This window comes from Mus caroli, chromosome 1, assembly GCF_900094665.2.
Source record: "Mus caroli chromosome 1, CAROLI_EIJ_v1.1, whole genome shotgun sequence".
NCBI lineage: Eukaryota > Metazoa > Chordata > Mammalia > Rodentia > Muridae > Mus > Mus caroli.
Window position 1 is genome coordinate 110508103 of NC_034570.1, and position 15637 is coordinate 110523739.

Sequence of the window (15637 nt, forward strand, 5' to 3'; positions counted from 1 at the left end):
CATGTGGTTGCTGGGATTTGAACTCTGGACCTTCGGAAGAGCAGTCGGGTGCTCTTACCCACTGAGCCATCTCACCAGCCCCTGTGTGTCTTTTGTATGCTATAAGTAAAATGTACCCAATGTCCCTGAAGCATGCTGGTCTGTTGCTTAGTGTTTTCATTGCATATGTCATTGCAAGTGTGGCGTTTCCTACAGTGTATTTCAACCACACTCCCACTCTTACAGTTGCCTCTATTTCCCTCTCACTCCTGCTTGATACCTTCTTTCTCCACTTAGCTCCTACATTCCTGTCTTTTACCTCCCATGACCTACCGAGTCTCACTAGGGTTGCATGCAGAAGCATAGCTGAGGGATGTTTATAAGGTGAGTCCTTATCCATAACCCCCCTGATGAGAATGGCTCACTCTCCCAGCAGCAGGGGACTTTGGGGCTCCTACCGTAAGGCCCCTCTCTCCCTCCCACACTGGGTGCCACTGGCTGGTTTTGAACATTGACTGCAAAGGATGACCTTGAACTCCTGATTCTCCTTCCTCCATGAGTGCAGAGATTATAGACACAGTCCTCGCCCATCCCTAGCTTTGGAATAGCCACCTTAGTTAGGCCAGCAAACTGCAGATGAGCGCCGGGTGACCTCAGATCTCAAGATGTATTCTCATTTAATCCATTTCCACTTTGGTTTCCAGTGTTGCCAAGTCTAATAGACAGACTGGGAGATGCTAAAGACTCCGTGAGGGAGCAAGACCAAACCCTGCTGCTAAAGATCATGGATCAAGCTGCTAATCCCCAGGTAGGGCAAGCGAAGTGGGACTGTCTTCACAAACCGTATGTGCAACTCTCTGGGCTTAGTTTCTCTTAAGCTAATGGGTTAGAGGTTGTTTTAGTCTCTATTGCTTCAACAAACACCGAGCAGAAGGCTAGTTGGGGAGGGAAGGGTTTATTCAGTAGTTTATGCTTCCATAGCACTGTTCATCATTGAAGGAAGTCAGGACAGGAACTTAAGCAGGGCAGGAACCCTGGAGGCAGGAGCTGATGCGGAGGGAATGGAGGGGTACTTCATACTGCCTTGCTTCCCATGGCTTGCTTTATAGAACCCAGGACTACCAGCCCAAGGATGGCACCACCCACAATGTGCCAGGGTCCTCCCCCATTGATCTCTAATTGAGAAAATGCCTTAGAACTGGATCTCATGGAGATGTTCCCTCAATTGAGGCTCCTTCCTCTCTAATGACTCTAGTTTGTGTCAACTTGACATAAAACCAGCTAGTACAGAGATAAACATTCTTATGTCCCACAGTCCCTCCTCATATGAGAGATCTAAATACATAACTAATAGACTGTTTCATTTGAATAAATCAGTGGGTTGGAGTGGAGAGTGTTTGATTACTCTATTAGGCCCTTTAGCTTATTTACATGACTGGCTCTCCATTTTTCTGGAAAGAGGCAGCTAGTGGTATCAGAAGAGCCAGTAGGCCTGGCTAGGGCTGTGCTTCCTATATGATAGTTAGCTGGGCTTGCTAGAATGGATGGATCCAGCCCTGTCTTTTAGGGTCGCACTGACCATTGTTAGGGGTTGCAGCTGGGGCAGCCAACAGCAGTTTCCTCAGGGAGATAAAACAAGTACTGGAGTGAGCCTCAGTGAGGAGACAGAAAGCAGTGTGTGTACCTACTATGCTTTGGGCTGAACTGTTCTCAGTCATAAAATGGGGCGGTTATACCTCTTCAGGGCTGTTGGGAGAATCCAGTGATGTTACATAAGTACACATGCTTTTCATACTTTAAGTGGGTGTGTTTAATAAAGTTGTACCTTGTCTAATGTCAATGTGATTATGAGAGGAGCCTTGGGGGGGGGGGGGGGGGGGGTGGGTATGGGACCAGTTTGGTTCCTGCCAAGAGCTCTTATTTTGATGACTCCTGTTTCCCTCTTGCCTGTCTCTTGTCACCTACAGTATGTGTGGGACAGAATGCTCGGAGGCTTCAAACACAAGAACTTCCGCACAAGAGAGGGCATCTGCCTCTGCCTTATTGCAACACTCAATGCGTAAGTCTGGGGTACACCTGCAACTCTGCTTAGCTAGAGCTTGCCCGCCCCTAACTCCCACCCTCCCGTCTCTTTCCCTCTCTTTCTTCTCCCCTTCCTCCTTTCTTTCCTTCCTTACATAAAAGGTAGGGTTGCACTTCTATCTTAGACTCCTTTTGTAACTGAGTATTTCCTAAACTCCTGATCCTCCTGCCTCCACCCCTTAACAGCTGAGATTATTGGCACAGGCCACCATGTGTCTGGGGAAGCACTCTAAAATTTGAATCACATTTCTAACCCCTTGGCTAAAGCTATAAAAACAAAATAAAACAACCCCTCCCCGCCTTTATCCTGAAGTAATTAAATCTACAGATAGTTGTGAGAAATGAACTGGGGCATAGCTCCTCTCCCTCCACCTGGGCAGTGGTAAGACTCTGTACCCTGTAGAAATTGCTATTGTTGTCCACAGAGCTTGCCCACATTGCCACAGCTGCACACAGACTGTGTGTGTGTGTGTGCGCGCGTGCGCGCGCGCGTGTGTGTGTGTGTGTGTGTGTGTGTGTGTGTGTGTGTGTGAGAGAGAGAGAGAGAGAGAGAGAGAGAGAGAGAGAGAGAGAGGCAGAGACAGAAAGATTCCTGCCCACTGCCCTTTTGTATGTACACTTTATAGTCTGTGGCAACCACAGTTTGGTCTTTGTCTCCATGCTTTTGTGGCTTCTCAAGTGGAATCAACCCTGTGATTTTTTTCAGGGTTGCCATTTAGATTTCCACGTAGTTAAATTCCCTAGAGGCAGCACTGTATGCCACTGTATGAAACTCATGTTGTTTCAATGCTGAGTAGAATCCTTCGGTTTAGAATCTTCAGTTTAGTATATAGATTGACTCAGTATAGAATATTTACTTTAGATGTAGCCCAGTTTATTTAGCCATTTAATCATTGAAGACAATATGGGTGACTTCAAGTTTGGGCCTCCTAGGAGTAAAATTGCTATGGACATGAATACAAGTTAAGGCAGAAGTATAAATTTTCAGTCCTCTTGAGTAAGAGTACAATAGCAGGATATTTTTTAAGGTCATTATTTGTTTGTTTGTTTGTTTATTACATTTGGGAGTTTTGTCTGCATGTACATCTGTGTGCCTCGTGTGTGCTTGGTTCCTTGGAGGCCTGAAGAGGGCATTAGATCCCCTGGAAGTGGAGCACAGGTGGCTGGGAGCTGCCATGTGGGTGCTGGGCACTGAGCTGGATCAAATGCTCTCAACCACTGAGTCATGCTCCAACCCCTGCCCCATCTTTAGGTTTTAAAGAAACTGCTGAAATGCTTTCCAGAGTTCCCTGTGCTGTTTTATATCATGTATTCACAGAGGGTGTCTGTGACATCAGCATTGGGACAGAGAAAAGTGGCCAACAGGCTGGAGCATTGCCCTTAAAGGTGCTTGTTTCTCTTTGAGAGGACCTGAGTTTGGGTCCCAGAACCCACATCAGGTGGCTATCAACTATCTATACATTTCCATTCAGGGGACCTGACATCCCCTTGTGTGCATACAGACAGACTTGCATATAAATGAAAGTAAACCTCAAAGAGAGGTGACAAGCCTGACATCCCCAATAGAGCAGTGTGGAGTTGGATGCCCTGCTGCCAGCCATCTTGGCACTGTCGTGTCATCAGCAGAGCTAGCAGAGTATCTGTAGGTCCCTTCAGAGGGGACCGAGGGAGCTTGGTTAAGTTCATTGAGTTTGGCAGAGCAGGAAATGCAACCTGACACAGCAGAACTAGGGTCTGAGGCAAGCACGAAGTCAAAGCACAGGCCCTGGTGTAGCCATCAAGGCCAGACCATTGAAGGGCCTGAGCACTGCAGATGGGCTCTGTGGAGCTTTGGAGCCATCTTGAGTATAACAGAGGAAACCTTGTGTGAGGGGCCAATCATACCTTGGGCGTGGAGGAAGGGCAGGTGTGGGTGTTGGCCTCTTTCTTCCCTTGGTCTCATGCATGCCTTTTGTTTCCAGCTCTGGGGCCCAGACTCTAACACTAAGCAAGATTGTGCCACATATATGTAACCTACTGGGAGATCCCAACAGCCAGGTGAGTGGGAAGAACACCTGCATCCTGGGAAGGTGCATTCTGGTGTGTGTGCAGCAGGTGGGAGGCCCTTCCTCCATGGACCACTGAGTGTGCTAAAGGATTTAGCTAACCATTGGCGTTTGTAAAGCCACTGGGGAGGTGGCTAGGAGTACTTGTTCTTACAGAGACCAGAGTTCAATCCCCAGCACTGTCATGGTGGCAACACTGTGGTGCACAGACAGACATATGAGCAGAAGAGTCATGTTCATAAAATCAAATCTCAATACTAAACACAAACCAAAAAGAACAAACAGTGGCCACAGCAGTTCCCAGGAAGACTTCTGTGTTCTTGCCTTCGCTTCTCACCTTTGGCCTTGCTCTGTATTTATATTTTTTGTTATAGAAGTATTTTTTCCTCAGAGGTTCAGATCCTGTGTAGATTTGGAGGGGCATTGGCAGTGACATGTTAATACTTAGAAATTGGAAAGCAGTGTCCTTGTTCCCTTAAAGCTATTCAGAGGAACCTCAGAACTTACCTGCTGCGTCTCGGGTTTCATTTTGGAAGGTTTCTGTCCAGGGATGGTCAGCGAGCAAACACATAGGACACAGCACTGAGAACTGGCCTGAACTGGAAAGGTGGTCTGTTCTTACGTAGCACTGCTCCCTGCAAGCAGAGGGAATGTGTGAGATCTCTCTGGGAGTTTTGGCAAGGTTCTCCTTACTTTGGAATAACTTGGGTTAAATATCACATGATCAACACAATCTTGCATTCTGGACACACTGCCTCAGTTGTTTTCATGTTGATATTAGAGTCAGCATGAGTATCAATTTAGGAGAATATATCAAACCTGGACCAACACAGAAAGCCTAGAGGGGACACATGTCCTGGCCTTGCACAGCTGACCCTGGGGACCCTTGGGTCTTGAGCCTGCTTCTCTGTTAGGGCCGTAGCAAATGCTTTTTGAGTCTTGGTGTGAGTGCTCTGAAGGCGAGTGTCCTCTGCTCTGGCATTACTGGGGGGGGGGTACAGCTTACTAGGAGTCTCCCCAGCCTGAGGTGGACATTGCATTTGCAGAAATCCCATACCTGCAGCATGTAGTGGGATTTTGAGAATCCCTTAACTGCTGTTTTTTTTTTTTTTGGTTTTTCGAGACAGGGTTTCTCTGTGTAGCCCTGGCTGTCCTGGCACTCACTTTGTAGACCAAGCTGGCCTCGAACTCAGAAATCCGCCTGCCTCTGCCTCCCGAGTGCTGGGATTAAAGGCGTGCGCCACCACGCCCGGCTGTAACTGCTGTTTTAAATAAATGACAATACTTGACTGCACTGCTAGGTCTTCACAATATTCATATGTGTGTCCTTTCCATACCAAATCTTGGGAGTCCTGGTTAGATAACATGCATACATCTGCATATCAACAGTGTTCATTACCCAAAGGCAGGCATTTCTGGGCTGATTCTCAGTAGTAGCAGTTCAACTTAAATGTGAAAATTATGCCTTTATGTGGGGTTGTATTTAACAGCTCTCAATAATTAGTGTAAAGATTATATAAATTTAAGAAAGGTGCCCTGCATAGCGGCACATTCCCGAAGCCTCAGCACTCGGGAGGCAGACAGGTGGATCTCAGAGTCAAGGCCAGCTTCTCTACTTAGAGGGTTCCAGGTCAGCAAGCACTGTGCAGGAACACCCAATCTCAGAAGTAAAAGTTACGGACTGACGAGATGGCTCAGCAGTTAGGAACACTGACACTGTTCTAGAGAACCTGAGTTCAGTTCCAAGCACTCCCATGGATGCTCCAATTCTCCATAACTCTAGGTCTGGGTGGTCTGGTGCCCTGTTCTGGCCTCCATGGGTTTCAGGCACACACAGAGTACACATATATAAATGCAAGGGAAATCACATAAGCACACATAAAATGTTTAAATTACAAAATAAATAAAAATAAGGCAAGTAATTTTTTAAAAAATAAAATGTGAAATTGTGTTAACAGACTGAACTTCAAATTACTTTCTACCCAGAATCTGTAGGCACCTGTACCTTAGGGGCCACCTGCGGCACACCCTGTTGTAGTAGTTCTGAGCACTGATAAGACCATTCTATCCTTTCTCCCCAGTGTGTGTGTGTGTGTGTGTGCCCCAGTGGGAATGAGGGGGTGGGGGAGCATGCATGCATGTGGAAGCTAGAGGAAAACGTTAGTATCATTCTCCACCTTGTATTTTGAGATGGTCTCATGGCCCTAGAATTCAGTATGTAGGCTCTACTAGATGGTCATTGAGCTCCAGGGTCCATCTGCCTCTGTTGTTCCAGTGCTGAGATTATAAGTGTGTGCCCACCTGGCTTTTTGACATGGGCTCCAGGGGTCACCTGGGTCCTTGTGCCTACACGGCCAGCTCTTTACCCAGCATCCCTGTTCCTACCTTTCTGTTGTGGTCTTTGGTATTAGACAACATTGATCATATCCTTCCTGCCTTCTGTTAAAAGTAGCATTTGTGTGTGACGTTGCTTCTTTTTAGCTTTTTAGCTCCTTGAAAGTAGGGTCCTTGTAGCAGGCCATTGCTCATTTTTGTTGCTTGTCTTAATCTCCTCAGACATGAAGCTGATGCTTTCCATCACCTACTTAGACACTGACTTAGTTACTAAGACAAGGTTAGAGTTCATGCCTCTCATGGCAGTGTGCAGGCAGGCATGGCATTAGAGCCGTAGCTGAGAGCTCACGTGTTGATCCACAAGCATGATGCAGAGAGAGAGCTACCTGGGGCTGGTGAGGGCTTTGAGAGCCCACCCACAGCGACTGACATACATACCTCTTCCTCCAACAAGGCTGTGCCCCTCAATCCTTCCCAAGCAGTTCAAACAACTGGGGGTTGTTCTCATTCAAGCCACCACATTTCTGATGTTCTTCTTATAGCATAAGTTTATTGGTTTTTATTTTGAAAATTCTGGTTTCTTGACATCACATGTTCAAGAATGGGGAGGACTTGGGGACCTGCATAAAGAGCTGGGGTCTTTCTATAATATTGGGATCATTTTATGGGAGAGAAAATATCCAGATGTGCCGTGCCCTTGCTTAGTGTGGCCTGTGCAGAGGTTGTATGCATGGTTGCGCTGGTAGACCGGTGATAAGTTGGGTTGGCATATAGCTTACTGGATCCTCTCGGGAAGGGCTGGGGAATGACACGAAGCTCCGGCAAGCTTTCTTCTTTTATGTCTAGGTTCGAGACGCAGCAATAAACAGTCTGGTGGAGATTTATAGACATGTAGGTGAACGTGTGAGGGCAGACCTCAGTAAGAAAGGACTGCCACAGTCCCGGTAAGTGCTCACTTTCTCCATTTTCTACTTAAAACAATTTTTAAAAATGAATTTGTTTGTATCTCTGTATATGGATCTATGTTGTTTTTGGAGTTCAGAGGACAACTTGCAGGAATTAGTTCTCTCCATTTGAGCACTGGCATTGAACTTAAATTTCAGACTTTCAGCAAATGCCTTACCTGCTGAGTCATTTTCACTGACCCTTAAAAAATTATTCTTTAATTAATTAAGTGATTAAGATTAAAAATAACTTCTTTAACATTAACTGTTCATTTTGTGTATGCTTTTGCTTTTCCTATATCCCCTCTCCATCTCTTCAGGTTAATTATGGTCCATGCTTGGCCAAAAAGCAGGCTCTGTCAGATATTACAAGAATTGTCTTTAGCTAATATTTTTGGAAATGTCTGAAGCTGGGCCTCCATAGTTCACATTGCTCTTAGCACTGATATCCTCCAAGCTTCTGCCAGGAAGACTGACCCATTAAGCTCTGCTTCTAGCATTTTGTGGTTCTATATCTTATGTGCAGCCAGCACCTAATGCAGGTGTTTAGTTTGATTGAGTTACTGGAGCCATTCTGCCTGCCTATAAATAGCAGACACCCTCAAAGGTTAGTTTTCTGTTGTGAGTGTCACTTTCAATGTATAGAACTGATGTAACAGAAGTAGCACCTCACTAGGTGTCTTAGTTAGGGTTTCGATTGCTTCAACAAAATACCATGACCAAACAGTAAGTTAGAGAGAAAGGGGTTTATTCAGCTTGCACTTCCACATTGCTATTCATCACCAAAGCAAGTCAGGACAGGAACTCAAACAGAGTAGGAACCTGGGGGCAGGAGCTGATGCAGAGGCCATGGAGGGGCACCTTTCTTATAGATTCCAGGACCACCAGCCCAGGGATGGCACTATCCACAACCCTCCCCCATTGATCATTAATTGAGAAAATGCTTTTCAGCTGGATCTCATGATGGCTTTTCCTCAACTCAAGGGAGGCTTCTTCCTTTCTGGTGACTCTAGCTTATGTCAAGCTGACACACAAAAACAGCCAGTGCACTAGGCCCAGAGTAATTGTGTTAGAATGCAAATGAGGTGATGCTAATCACCAATCTCATATGCCTAGCCAGAGGCAATGTGGCCTAGACCCCTATTCTGATGTCATCCAGGAAGTTCTCTCTGCTCCTGCTAAATTAGACTATTCTCAACATCTCTGTCCTTAGAATTGCCTCTTGAATTGCTATGTTCAAAGCTAGCAGATGAAAGGCAGTACTTGAGTGTCTATGGAGTGCTTTGTTGGTGTTCAGCTGCCCACAGCCACGCTGCAGGTCTCTCAGATATATCCAGGATAGGAGCCATAACCAGCATAGAGACTGCTGAGCAGAGAATGGGGGAGTTAGTTGATCTGGAGTGTAACAGTGACAAAAAGGGCATCCTGTCTAGAGTTCTAGGTGAAGACAAAGGTGCCAGGAATAGTGGCCTTTCTTTGGGTGTTCTTCCGCCTAGTTGTTGAGTCCATAGGGTGTGGCTGAAATGACCACACTGCATAGACCTCACCCCTTGGAGAGAGCCTACAGTACTGTTTTCACAAGTGCCGTTTGTGACTGGGACTCTTCCAAGAATGTAAATAATACTCATCCTCTTCCAGAAACTTCAGAGACAACCAGATGAAAGAGATACCTCTGCCCTAACTTGTAAGCTTCTGTCATGGACCTGTCATGGCAGAGGGTGTGGCTGTGACACAATAAAGTGGTACCCAAGGCACACCCTGGCAGCCCGTGCAATGAGGCTATTTATGGGCTTGCCCAGCCATCTAAGATCTTTGTTGCTTTAAAAAGGAAGGTGATGGGAACATCTTAAGAATTGACACTAAGGCATCTGGATCTTAGTAACCACTCGTTTGAATGTGAGTGACGGTTTTATTCATGTTTGGCCCTGCGGTGGCAGTTGGACTTTTATTTCAGTCTCCGTTTTAGTTTGTGGGTAGTGGTGGTCTGGAGTAAATTTGGAAAGGATTCTGAAGGTGTATCTGAGACCTGGGAGCTTTGAAAAGATTACTGATCTCTCTCCTGTGGGATGGGAGGGGCAAGGCACAGTGAAAAGTGGGTTTACCCCTTTGTTTTGCCAGTTGTATTTTTGGCTTGCCTGTTACCTAGACTTTAAGCTCTAGAGGAAAGCAACCTTGGAATTCAGCATCTAGTTAGCTGTGAGCTAGGCATACAGTGGACACCCCAGTATTTGTTACATGAACAAGTAAATAAGTCCCCTAAGAGCAGACTATGTAAAGTTTCTAGTGTTCCAGATAGAAGTCAAAAACATGGCTGGGTACCAGCTCCCCGATAGCCTGATGTGACTCTCAGAGATGACCTTCCTCTCTGTTACCAAGAGAACATGGAGCTCCCATTTCAGTCTCCAAGGAATTTTCATTCTGATTAAGAAAAGATACGTGTGCGAGATGGCTAGCTCTCAAAGGCAGGATGGGAAGGCAAGACTTTAAGAAAGCACTAGCCTGGTCCTGAAGTGAAGTGGGTGGCAGCTGATTGAATGCCGGGTGCTGTGCCTCACAGCATCATTCTGTCTCACAGTAGAATGAGCGGACTGCTTTGCCTGGGAAGCCTCTGCTCTTTTACTTGTAGGGTTGGCACTTCACCGCCTTTCGCTTACTCTGGTGTCAGCTAGGATGGGGTGTTGACCCATCAGTAGTTTTACTTACATTTCAATGTCAAGGTGAGATAATCTGTTATAATAAAGAGCCGTGTAGATCTCTCCAGCTGAAACATGTTCAGTCACCACATTTGCTTTTAGAAGGAGTTATTTATAACATTTAAAATTAAGCGTAAGTCGGGGAAAGTCTGTAGTCTGAAGCTAGTGCACTGTGAAAGCTTTAGCCAAGGTAACTGGTGGCCTGCATGAGAAATTCGAATGGCTAAAACAAATTTAAAAGTTGTTTTCCATGCATACGGCATCAGGTGTTCTACTCTGTCACTCTCACCTCATTCCCTTTGACATAGGCTCTCTCACTGAACCTGAAGCTAAGCCAGACCCAGCAATCCTCTGTTTCCTACCCCTTACAGTGTCGGGGTTGCAGGTGTGTGCATGGCCACAGTTTTTAACATGCATACCAGAGAGTGGTACTCAGGTCCTCGTGCTTGTGCGGTAAGCACTTCAGCCCCAAGTGTGGTTTTCAGACTGAGTCCTTAAACCCATGATGGTGTTCAGTTCTTGTTGGATAATATCACTTACTGAGGGAGTTAGAATTCTGGGTAAGAGGTTTTTTTTTTTTTTAATCATTGGTCACTTTGGGGTACGGGGCTAATGGTCAGGTTTAATTATCAACTTAACACAGTTTAGAATAACCCGAGCATCTCGAGGAGCATCTATCAGCACTGGCTTGGCATGTGGACATGTCTGCGGGGGATTGTTTTGATGATGTTGACTAAATCGGGAAAACCTGCCCACTATGAGCGGCACCATTTTCTTGGGTTTGGGTCCTTGTATGAGTGTGTGTGCGTCCATTCTCTCTCTCTCCTCTTGACTGGGTGTGACTTGACTGCTTCAGGTTGACTCCTGCCAACACGAGTTCTCCACCATGATAGACTGTAATCTAGAATTGTGAGCTCTAGGCACTTTCTCCCCTGGATTGCTTTTGTTTTATCACACCAACAGAAATAAAACTAAGGTGTCAGGGGCAGTCAACAGTGTTCAGTAATCATAAGTGTGATGATTGATATTCCATATATTGTTTTGCTTTGTTTTCAAACAGGTTGAATGTCATTTTTACAAAGTTTGATGAAGTCCAAAAGTCTGGAAATATGATACAGTCTGCAAATGGTGAGTGGGAAAACCAGTCTTCATTTCTGTGTTTTTCAATTTCATGGCAGTAATGCTTTTGATATTTCTAAACAGGTACTAGATGTTTCAATAAGGTTTCAGTAGACATTTTGAGGTCTTAAAAGTTAGGTTTCTTCCATCTACTCCTTTAGAGCCTGTATTAAATCCATTAGTTAGTCTGTTCTCATTCCTCTAACTTGCTGGAGCAGATTCAGTGATACTGGGCTATCTTGGCATCATGGGGACCTATGCTTGGCTCTCCCCTTCCTCCCCCACGTCTATAACCTGTGTTCATTTAGCAGCCAGAGTAATCCTGTTAGAATGCAACTGAGGTGATGCTAGTGACCCATCTCATACCCATACCCAGACTGGTAATGTGACCTTGACCCCTATTCTGGTGTCATTTAGAAAGTTCTCTCTGCTCCTATCACAGTGGCCAGCCTGCTAAATTAGACCTTTCTTAGCATCTCTGTGCTTAGACTTGCACTTCCTGAAACCCTGATCACCTGGTATCATCATCACTTTCTTCTTGGGATACATATGGTCTGGAGAGTGATCTATAACAGTTTTATTTTCTGTTGTAAATGAGTAAGTTTATTAAATGTACAACAAGCCAAGTAAAAGGATAAATAGTAGGTAATGGTTAACATCATCAAAACACATCCTCAGACCAGCCAGCCAGAGCCTGTTAGTGTGGCAGCCATCTGGAGTTCACAAAGGGAATCTCAGGCAGAGTGGTATGTCGCCTTGGGTGAGGCTTCTAAGTGAAAGATAACGACAGATAGGGATGGATGACCTCATCAGACCGGGGGCTGACTGGGAAGTTGAGGCAGTCAGCTAGAGTTCCCAAGAGAACTTTCTCTCTGAGGCTCAGCATTCCTTCCCACGGCTGAACCTTCTGGCTTCTCTTTCCCACTGCAGGCACTCTTCTGATGTGGGATAAACAGTAGTAACCTCTGTTAGAAACAGCCTGCTGCTGGGCATGTGGCGTACGCCTTTAATCCCAGCACTCGGGAGGCAGAGGCAGGTGGATTTCTGAGTTCTTGGTCTACAAAGTGAGTTCCAGGATAGCCAGGGCTACACAGAGAAACCCTGTCTCGAAAAACAAAACAAAAAGAAACAGCCTGACTTCTGTTTTCAGGGGTGCAGTGCTTTACTTTTGGGCTGTTTTGCTGTTCTCTTCCTGCGCTGTCACAGTGTCAGTGGGGCCAGCCTAACCCTAGCAAAGGGGGCTTGGACAACACTGGGCATAAACATGCTTGAGCCTGAAGTGGGAGACACAGCCTTCTTTCCAGAGCCAGCTTCTGGGAACAAGCTCAAATAGCACGTGACGATTTAACAATATAATCCACATTACCCCTCAGCTGTCCTGATTGTCATACCAGAGGCCACCTGGAACACTGTGGTCAGGGGGTTCCAGAGACCTTTGGCCCACTGTTTGATTCTTCTTAGCAGTTTCACTCTAAGATGCTTGCTTACTTTTGTGGTAGGGTCTTCATTGAATTCCCTGTACTTCTTTTTACTGTATTTCCACTGAGCATAGCTCATTTCTTCATGAAAATCCCTGGCCTGTGCTAGGTATGTGATACATAGTGTTCTATAAATATGGAAAGGACCATGATATGTGAATTGTGGCCTGCCATTATACCTCTTCACTATACATTGCTTGCCTTCATTATACTTTGTGATGATATTTGAAGACAAATGGGTAACTTTTGTGATTCCCCAAAGGAGGAAAATACAGAAGCCAGTTATTATGAGAATGAAAAGCCATCCAAGAATAAATTGTCAACAAAGTATTTTTTGTGTGTAAATGTAATGTGTATATTTGTGAATTCAGGCACACACATGCTACAGTGCTTGTGTCGAGATCAGAGCACCACCTCTGGTATTAGTCTTCACTTTCTACATTGTTTGAGATAGGGTCTCTTTGCTTCCCACTACACATACTGGGCTACTTAGCCCAGCTTCCAGGAGGTTATACTGTCTGGCTTTTTTGTGGTTTCTGGAGATTTGAACTCAGGTCTGCACAACTGAGTCACAGATACTCGGCTGACCTATCCATCTCCCCAGCCCAATAGCTCCTCTGGAATTGCTAGGGCTGGGCTCAGTGCAGTGGCACGTTCCTTTAATCCCAGCACTTAGAAGGCAGAGGCAGGCCTCTGTCTCATATCTGTGAGTTCAAGGTGAGCCTGGTCTACATAGTGAATTTCAGGATAGCTGGAGCAATGTAGAAAGATCCTGTCTCAAAAACAAACAAACTAACTAACAAACAAAGGCTCATAGAGCCCACCTTCACATTTTGAAAAGCTTGAGGTTATAAAAGAAGATTTTTATGTGTCAGGGCAGAGCAGACAATTGATTCCAGGTTTTGGCTCACCTCCTGCTGTGTACTTACCATCCTTCCATTGATAATCCTAAGACCTTGTATTTGGACAATGTAGTTTTTATAGACTACTTGGTGACCTAAATTATTTTCTCCTTTAAGGTATGTTGTTTTGTCTTGGTTCTAATGATGTAGCTCAGGATGGCCTTGTACTTACTAGATAGCCCAGAATGACTTTGAACTTCTGATCCTCCTACCTGTCTTCTGAATGCTGGGATTATAGGCATCCCTATCTCATTCATTTCGTTTTCATATAATTATAAAAATAAACCATATTAGTGAAGGAAAATAAGTAACAACATAATTCAGCTATTGACAACAGAACTCCTTACCCCTACATTTTCTTAGAGCCCATTTTCCTGTAACTGTATAATGTGTGTTGCTCAAACCCTATACTTGGATGTATACTTTTATATCATCTCCAAGATTCTGCCATCAGTAGGACTGGGACCAAAGCCATGGCATCTGAGTCCTGCCCTAGTCTCCAGCGGGTACAGGGGTGTCTGGGGCAGAGGCATCCAGTTAGTGCTAAAGACAAGCTTCTCCTTCCATGTGTATATTCAGGTTAGTTTGTGTTGCTTCTTCAGTGGGAAAACGATCAGCACCAAGAAAGTGCAGGGTAAGAAGCAATAGTCATTGGGGCTGGAGAGAGGGAGGGAGCTTGGCAGGTAAGTGCAGGTGCTGCTCTCAGTTCGAGCACCTCCATCTGCTGCTCACACTGCCCCTGTCTCCATTCCAGGAGATCTGATGTGCTCTTCTGGTCTCCTCAGATACCTGCATGTACCTGGTATATTACAGATATTCAGGCATACAAACATACAAATAAATAAATAAATAAATAAATAAATATGAGTCTTAAAAACAACAACAAAAGAAACAGTAGTTGTGGCAGAAGAGTTACTGTAAGACAGAGTCCATGATTGGAGTCTTACCTAGAAGAGACTATATATCCTCCATGGGTTTTACAGAATATGTGAAGTATAATTTAAAAATCAGAAGTGCCAAAGCTAGGCGGCTCCAGGTGCCTGGCGGCAACATTTAATCTCCATGCCTGTATGTAAATACTGTCTCCAAACTTAGTAAAATATTTCCTCCCCCAATTGTGTGTGTTTGTCTTGTGTAGACATGAAGGGATGCAGTGCACCCTGTAAGGCAGTGTGTCGGCAGGTGTTCAGAGGTGGGGCTTTGAGGAAATGGTTTGATCTTCATAACTCCAACTTCTTGAATGAATTGATCCATTGGAAGATTCATAATTTGGTGCTATTGTTGGGAAGTGGTAGTAAGTAGTAGATTGGGTCTGATTGAAGGAAATAGGTCACTGGGCATGTGCCTAGAAAAGCTGCACCTTGTCCCTGGCCTTGTCCTGACCCCCTCTCTGCTTCTTTGCTGCCATCTTACCTCACTGTGACCTCCCTGCCATGATGGCTCACAGGTCAGGTCAGCCACCCAGCTGTTCATTACTCTCTGAATCCAGGGTTAAACCAAGACTCCTCCTTTAAACCCTTGCAGGTAGCACTTCTTGTTATTCTCTCACTTGAGGGACTGAGGCAGGAGGACTGCTGTAAATATGAGGTCAGCCTGGGCTACACCGTGGTTTCCAGGCCAGTTTGTGGTACAGTGAGATCCTGTCTTAAAAACAAACAAACAAACCACTCTTTTTAGAACAATAAAAAGCTGATTAGCACAGCGTGTCTGTGTCTGCAGTATATGTGGGCTTAGGAGTAGGTTTGGGGATGAGAACGGTTGTTTCGGGAATCTATGGTAGAAGCAGTAAATGATGAGGACCGCTTAGTTGAAACTCTCTTGAAGCCTCCACTACATTTGCTGTGTCTGACATTGCTACCACCTCCCAACAGTGCCATCATATTGTGGATCTACCAGTGGATTCATTCATTTATGGAGTTAAAGCCTTCAATAATAGTCATTTCTTCAAAGCCCCATCTCACTTACCAAATGTCAACACACAAGCTTTGGGGAAGAAACTTTGTATCCAAACCTAGACACACACACACACACACACACACACACACACATGCACAACTTGGG

General features: G+C 45.2%; 1 protein-coding gene across 26 annotated transcripts in view; it reads left to right on the forward strand.

Moving 5' to 3' along the window:
• The window catches only part of Clasp1 (cytoplasmic linker associated protein 1), a 209264-nt gene that overhangs the window by 68912 nt on the left and 124715 nt on the right, over nucleotides 1-15637 (forward strand). For all 26 annotated transcript variants that reach the window (XM_029477048.1, XM_029477053.1, XM_029477066.1 and 23 more), the window contains exons 4-8: nucleotides 684-787; nucleotides 1947-2038; nucleotides 4023-4098; nucleotides 7287-7384; nucleotides 11138-11205. In XM_029477048.1, coding sequence (XP_029332908.1) covers nucleotides 684-787; nucleotides 1947-2038; nucleotides 4023-4098; nucleotides 7287-7384; nucleotides 11138-11205 — 438 coding nt within the window. The remainder of the gene's footprint in view (nucleotides 1-683; nucleotides 788-1946; nucleotides 2039-4022; nucleotides 4099-7286; nucleotides 7385-11137; nucleotides 11206-15637) is intronic.